The following is a 6459-nucleotide window of genomic DNA, read 5'->3' as shown; positions in this document are numbered from 1 at the left end:
TTGGGGTGGAGGCGCGCGCCGCGCGCCGATTGGGCGGTGGCGGCGGCGCGGGGCGGTGGCCGCCCAATGGGCGCGGGGCGCGCAGGTGCCCGCGCAGTTATCTGCGCGCGGGGCGCGGCGCGGAGCGTCCCCGCGGCCGCTGGACACGCGGCCGGGGCGACGCGCGGAGCTGCCGGTCCCGCATCCCGATCGCGCGTGGAGCGCATTACCTGTAGTCTTCCGGGACGCGCCGCCGGTAGGGACTCTTTCTCGTGGGACTCCCGGTCTGTTGTTTCGCCGCGCTGCCCCGGCTCGGCTTTCGCCGCTCTTTAGCCTGGACTTTGGAGGTGCGCGCCGCAGGAGCGGGCGGTCAAGCGCCGGGATTTTCCTGTTCCCAGCAAACTTCGGCACTTGCTGTCGCTGAGATCCCGCGAGCGGCGAGAAGCCCGTCCCGCCCGCGGCCGCGCTCCCGGCGAGGGTTCCCAGCGGAGCGGCCGCGGCGCGATTGGGGAAGACCCACGCTCGCTGATGCCCGCAGATGTTAGCGGTGGGACAGATGGATGCTAATCGCCAGAGCGCGTTCGTCCTTAGCAGTGCGCCGCTAGCCGCGCTGCACAACATGGCCGAGATGAAGACCTCCCTGTTCCCCTACGCCCTGCAGAACCCCTCCGGTTTCAAGGCGCCGGCCCTGGGCGGACTCAATACGCAACTCCCCTTGGGGACACCGCACGGAATAAGCGACATCCTGGGACGGCCCGTAGGCAGTGCCAGCAACCTGCTGGGCGGGCTGCCCCGCATCAACGGGCTGGCGGCTTCGGCCGGGATGTACTTCAGCCCCGCTGCCGTCTCCCGCTACCCGAAGCCTCTGGCGGAGCTGCCGGGACGGCCGCCCATTTTCTGGCCGGGAGTGGTGCAAGGCTCTCCCTGGAGAGACCCCCGGCTCGCCTGTCCCGGTAAGTGCGGCCGGTTCTTGCAGGGCGCGAGGAGTAGGCGGCCTGGGGTCCAGAGCCAGGGCGGCCCCAAGCCGCTGGCGGACGAGCGCGGTAGACGGGGCGGGCGGCAGGAAGGCCCGGTGCGGGTCACTCGGTCCTCACGGCCCCGGGTCTGTCCCGGACCGAGCCCTGCTTTAGAGCCGGCGGACACACGAAGCGGCTCCGCAGCGCCTGGCGGGGCCCGGCTACGGGCCGGGAGTAGTGTAGAGTTTATCCCTGACGCAGCTCTTTCTCCACTTTCAGCTCAGACGGGGATGGTTTTGGACAAGGACGGCAAGAAGAAACACTCTCGACCGACTTTCTCTGGGCAGCAGATATTTGCTTTAGAGAAAACCTTCGAACAGACGAAATACTTGGCAGGACCGGAGCGCGCCCGGCTCGCCTATTCCCTGGGGATGACCGAGAGCCAGGTGAAGGTAGGTCCGTCCTTTGGGCTCCCGTCTCTCCTGCTCCCGGCCACGGCCGCTTTCTGCCATGTCGGTGATTACTAGCAACCACAAACACTGCGCAACTATGCAGGGATTTTTTTAAAAAGTCAGTTAGAATTTAACATTGGATAGATTTCGACATTGGATAGATTTTAGCCTAATTTCTACCTAAATTATTTTGTGCTCAGAGCTCTCTGTGCTGCAAACAATTTAAAATAAATAGACATATTATATTAAAAAAACCCTATCACAACCAAGACAAAAAGCCCCCCGCAGGTAACTATTTTTGAAGGGTCACTTTTCCACGAGGATCGTGTCCACTGGCACAAGTTTACTTTGTGTAACTCTGCAAATTTTTTAGTAAAGCCTGCAGGTGCATCTGAGTGTTGGGGTGCACTGTAAGCCAAAAATACTGATTTTTTTGGCTATTGTATTCCATTTTCAATAAACGACTATTCCGGGAAGCTGCTGCTTTAACCGTGGCGCAGTCCCGCAGAGACGGGCCGGTGTCCCCAGCGGGGCGGCCCCTTCCCAGGAGCCGCCCGAGACTCTGCCTGGTGCAGGCTCTGCTCCGAGTGCCCGCAGCCCCGCATTGCGGGACGGGACGGGATCGCCGCGGGCGGGGGCGGACGCGGCGGCGGGGCCGAGGCCGTGGCTGAGCTGTGCCCGGTGCCGGTGCCCAGGTTTGGTTCCAGAACAGACGGACCAAGTGGCGGAAGAGACACGCAGCAGAGATGGCCTCGGCGAAGAAGAAGCACGACTCGGAGACGGAGAAGCTGAAGGAGAGCTCGGACAATGAGGACGATGATGAATACAACAAGCCCCTGGACCCCAACTCAGATGACGAAAAAATCACGAGGCTATTGAAAAAGCACAAATCCACGAACCTGTCCCTTGTCAGCCCCTGCAGCACCAGCTCGGATACGTTGTGAGGGTGCGGGGCCGACGGCCACACCGGGCAGCGCGGCGGGGGTGAGTGTAACTGGGTGTTTGAAGTGGTGTGTTGTACAGCCTAAGATGTATGTGAAATGTATATATTTTTTACAGAATAAGTTATGAAATTATTTTCTTTCTCATCGATGTAAATTTCAGAGAAATTTTTTCAACTTTTTGGGTTTTGTGTTCCTTCAAGATTTCCCACTCTTTCCTTTAGCTTTCCTGTTAGTTTCCTGCTCCTAACAATCAGGTTTTGTTACGTTTTCTATGGCTCCCAAGTCCCAGCTCAGCCACTTTGTATATAGTAAATTTCAGATTTTGTGATGTATATTTCTAGTGTAAAAACAGCAGTTTTCTTTCACTCCGTCCCTGAGTATTTTGGCAGTTTCATTTCTTCTGCCTCTGGATTTTATGCTTAATAATACCAAAAAACCCAAACCACTGTCCCAAAAAAGCACGAGAGGAAAATGGACACTTGATTTTACATTAGAATGTCTCCACACGTGTTGGAAAGAATTTGTATAAAATCAATAAATTATTTAACAACCTTCTCCTTTAGCGAGTTTCTTCCGGCATTTCTGTGCCAGAGGCCGGGGACCCCAGAGCTCCTGCAGGGTTCCCGACGGTGCCCTGCAAGGGAAAAGGAGCCCCTGCGTCGGGGGGCCGGTGGGCTGAGCCGGGAGAGCCCCAGCCCCTGTGGCACAGCCGGGGGCCGAGGTCACTGCCTCATGGGAACCCGCGCTAGGGGACTCCCCAACAGCCCCAGAGAGGAGAGACACCCGGGGCTGAAGGTGCCGCTCGAACTGCGTGTGAAACCGGGAACGCTCGTCCCTGGCCCCAAGAGCGTTTCGTTGGCTTCGGGCGGGTGATAGGGTCCGCTCTGGAGAGGGGAGGTCGGGGCCGGTATGCCTCCCATTGCGCTGAGTACCGACCGGTGCAAAAACCCGGGGACGAAGTCGTTGAGATCAGCGGCGAGACTCCGCATTTCTCCCCTTCGCACACGCAAATCCGGGGGTGGGTGTGAGCTGCCGGGGTTGTTACGGTGCTTTTTTTTTTTTTTGCCGGTTTTTTTTTTTTTTTTTTTTTTTTTTTTTTTTTTTTTTTAAATGAACGAGAGGTTCTCTTTTCCCCGTGTCTCAGCTATGGCTTCGCAGCCCGAGCAAAGGCCAGCGTCCGGTGCGGGACCCAGTGCCTCTAGCACTGCAGCCCCCCCGTTCTGCATCCAGCTTCCGCAGCCCTGGGCCGAGCGGGCGAGTCCTGGCTCCCCGCACCGGGGAGGGACGCGCCCGGGCCTCCCCCGTTCGCCCTCTCGGTGCCGGGGTCCGCACGGCGCTGTCACCCACCGCGCAAATTCCGTCTATGTCGCGGCACGACACAGACCCGCGTCGGCGCGGTTCCGCTGCGGAAAAGGGCCTGGACCTCTCCCCCTGGAGCCCCCCTTGGGTCCCGGTGCCGCCGCTCACTGTGATTGATTCCCCTTCGCTCCTGCCGGGGCAGCTCCGCGTCCCGAGGAGGGTGGGGGGTCCCGCAGGCCCCTACTCACTAAACGGGGACGCGCCCAGCTATGCCGCGGCTACAGAGGGAATAAATCGAGTTTACGGTCTAGTCTTCGTCCGGCTGTGAGCACGCTGAGACCAGGCCGCTGTTCGGGTCCTGTGGGGAAGTAGCAGGATAAAAACACCTGTGCTCGAGGCTAATCATTCCCACCTGTCCTTCCCACAGTTCTTAAACGAAATGAGCTCGGAGGGGGCGTTACGGGAGCAAGGGGCCTCGAGGCACCGCAGGATTGACAGCCCGGGTACCCGGCCCCAGGCAGAGGGGGGAGCCGATAGGACCCGTTCCCATCCTGGGCCAGAGCCCGTCACTGCTCGGCTGTCCCGGGGCTGCAGAGAGGTGTCCGCTGGGATCGGCCCGGCTCGGCTCACCCCGCGCCCCCGGATTCGCCTCCCGGGCTGTTTAAAGGCGAAAGTTGCGTTTTATGAATTGCTGAGGGCTCAGTTCGGAGCATTTGCAGCAGCTCACCCCAGCAGGTCACCGGCATACCCTGCACCCCCGGGGAAAGTTCGGGCCCCAGACGGCCCCGCGGCTGGAGGCTACAGCAAGTTGATCTGTACTCGAGGCTTCGGCTCCTGCTGGAAAAGGCTAGAGAGGTCTTCTGAAACTGGAGATAATCATGAAGGAGTTCATGGTGGCACATTTACTGCTGAGGACTGGCATCTTGTGAGCAGCTCGTAAAGCTGCATCACCTTCCTCACATCAGTGCTCCCATATCAGCTCCTCAGTGCCTTTGCCTCGGTTTGTGTTGTGTTTTGATTAACACCAAAACTGCATCCTATCATAGAGGTTTTTATGTGAAAAATAACCTTGTTAATTGGCAGGAGATTAAAAGGTATCTCAATAAGAAATGTGACAATTTAGTAATTTCCCTGTAATCCCCAATGCCCAGATTAAAGGGGCAGACACAGCCATGTTCACCATGATTAGTTTTATTGCTTGAGAACCAGAGTACTCATTTCTAAAGGCCTTCAGAGTTATCATGAGTTGAGTTTGCTTAAATAGAATTACTGTGCGGTTATAATGCAACATGGCACAATAACAATACAGAGCTGCAGACACCCTTTGGGCAACAATACTTGCTACAAACTGGGTTGTACTGTTGAGAAAACTCTGCAAGCGGACATCAAATCATTTTCAGTGGTAGTGATTTATACCAAAATCAAGCATCAATCTAATGCCATCGCGCAGTCTATGAACTCTGTAGTGTTCTAAATTAAATCAATAAAACATACATTTGTGTTTCATCAACAGACTCCCTAATCACCTTTTAATGTTGTATTTAGTGGTGGGAGGAAAATGTCTGTAACAAGACTATATTGTAGGCTGCACTGAGCTACTAACCAGGAAAATTTACAGTTGGGTTGATGGTTGGTCTTTTTTTTTCCTTTAACACTGTATAAATACAGTCTGTGTCCAATACAGTTGCTACTTGAAGCAGACGATTATTTTCTTCTCCCATGATGTTATTGTTTCAATATCGAATATGGCACCATAAAACAGTAACAAAAGACTGACAAAAACAGTTTACAAAATTCTGGAAAGTTACACCCAAACCTAGCTAAGAACTTCACATTCAATCCTTAATATTACATAGAAAGAAGAGATTATAGGAGTAACAAAGTGAAACTGCTAATATATGTGCTATATAGTATGCTATATATCTGTATCCAGGATGGCACTGCTATATATTATTTATTATATAAATGTTGGTTGTTGATGTACACTTAACTAAACCTGCTAAGACTCCAACACTTACTGCTGATATGGCACTCTCAAGCATTCATATTGGAAAGTATATTTAGCATAAGTTTTGGTCAGGTTTATAAATTATTTATATATCTGTGTATATATACACATACATACATATATATACACACACATATATATGTATGTATAGAAAGCAGCTGCTGTGTGATTCAAAAACCATGTAACATGGCAGTATAGTAAATAAAATGAGAAAAAAATTTTAAAAAATGAAAACCAAAATACTAAAACTAAAACACAAACCATAAGCCTTGGTCAAAAAAGAAAATACCATTTAAAACCATCAATATCTCTATCTATACAATCCAATGTACAAAATCCCAAAGTGGTAAAGATGTATAAGGGGCATGATACCTTTAAAAGTTTATAATATGCTGAAATAGCTTTTCCACATTGACAAATACACTTAGTAAAAGTTGAAAGTTGTGAAATCTAGAATACATAGCATCTCTGCTGTCTATTTAGAGTTTTGGCAACAGAACTGTGACATATATATAAAAAATAATTCCACATTTCTACTTGATGTCACATGAACATACAAGACAGTGAGGTATGTGAGGCTTCTCTCAAACAGAGTCCAGATGCTGAAGCATAGTGTACGATCAGCAGTCTAAAAATGTGGCACTCAGGACTGGATTTATCAATACAGCTGTTAGGATTACAGATTTCAGTGTGCTGTCTTCCCTCCTGGCTACAGTGTGGTTTCACGGAAAATCTTCTCACTTCGTAGGCATCTTTTTCCTGTTGCAGAATTGGCATTTTTTTAAAAAGAAAGATAAACACAGGGGAAATGATGTAGAAAA

The 6459-nt window shown here is 52.3% G+C and overlaps 2 protein-coding genes across 5 annotated transcripts in view; one reads left to right on the top strand and one right to left on the bottom strand.

Annotated features, from left to right (window-relative positions):
• The first annotated feature begins 114 nt into the window (after window positions 1–114).
• On the top strand, window positions 115–2886 carry NKX6-2 (NK6 homeobox 2). Its single transcript, XM_042019652.1, has 3 exons — window positions 115–932; window positions 1215–1387; window positions 2083–2886. Exons 1-3 carry the CDS (start codon window positions 518–520, stop codon window positions 2329–2331), a joined length of 837 nt encoding a protein of 278 aa, XP_041875586.1. The 5' UTR covers window positions 115–517; the 3' UTR covers window positions 2332–2886.
• A 1919-nt stretch (window positions 2887–4805) lies between these two features.
• Window positions 4806–6459, bottom strand: part of INPP5A (inositol polyphosphate-5-phosphatase A) — a 146577-nt gene continuing 144923 nt past the window's right edge. For 2 of the 4 annotated variants that reach the window (XM_042019648.1, XM_042019649.1), the window contains one exon: window positions 4806–6397. In XM_042019648.1, coding sequence (XP_041875582.1) covers window positions 6182–6397 — 216 coding nt within the window. In that variant the 3' untranslated portion in view covers window positions 4806–6181. The remainder of the gene's footprint in view (window positions 6398–6459) is intronic. The other 2 variants (XM_042019651.1, XM_042019650.1) reach the window with 1 other exon arrangement.

This window comes from Corvus kubaryi, unplaced genomic scaffold (assembly GCF_017639235.1).
Source record: "Corvus kubaryi isolate FWS band 111438036 unplaced genomic scaffold, C.kubaryi_AGA036_p1.0 138, whole genome shotgun sequence".
NCBI classification, from domain to species: Eukaryota; Metazoa; Chordata; class Aves; order Passeriformes; family Corvidae; genus Corvus; species Corvus kubaryi.
This window is presented reverse-complemented; position numbering and strand designations above follow the sequence as displayed.

Coding starts and splice junctions, on each gene's coding strand:
- NKX6-2 (XM_042019652.1), top strand. CDS start 518: ATGTTAGCGGTGGGACAGATGGATGCTAATCGCCAGAGCGCGTTCGTC. Junction 933..1,214: donor CCCCCGGCTCGCCTGTCCCG/GTAAGTGCGGCC, acceptor CTCCACTTTCAG/CTCAGACGGGGATGGTTTTG. Junction 1,388..2,082: donor TGACCGAGAGCCAGGTGAAG/GTAGGTCCGTCC, acceptor GCCGGTGCCCAG/GTTTGGTTCCAGAACAGACG.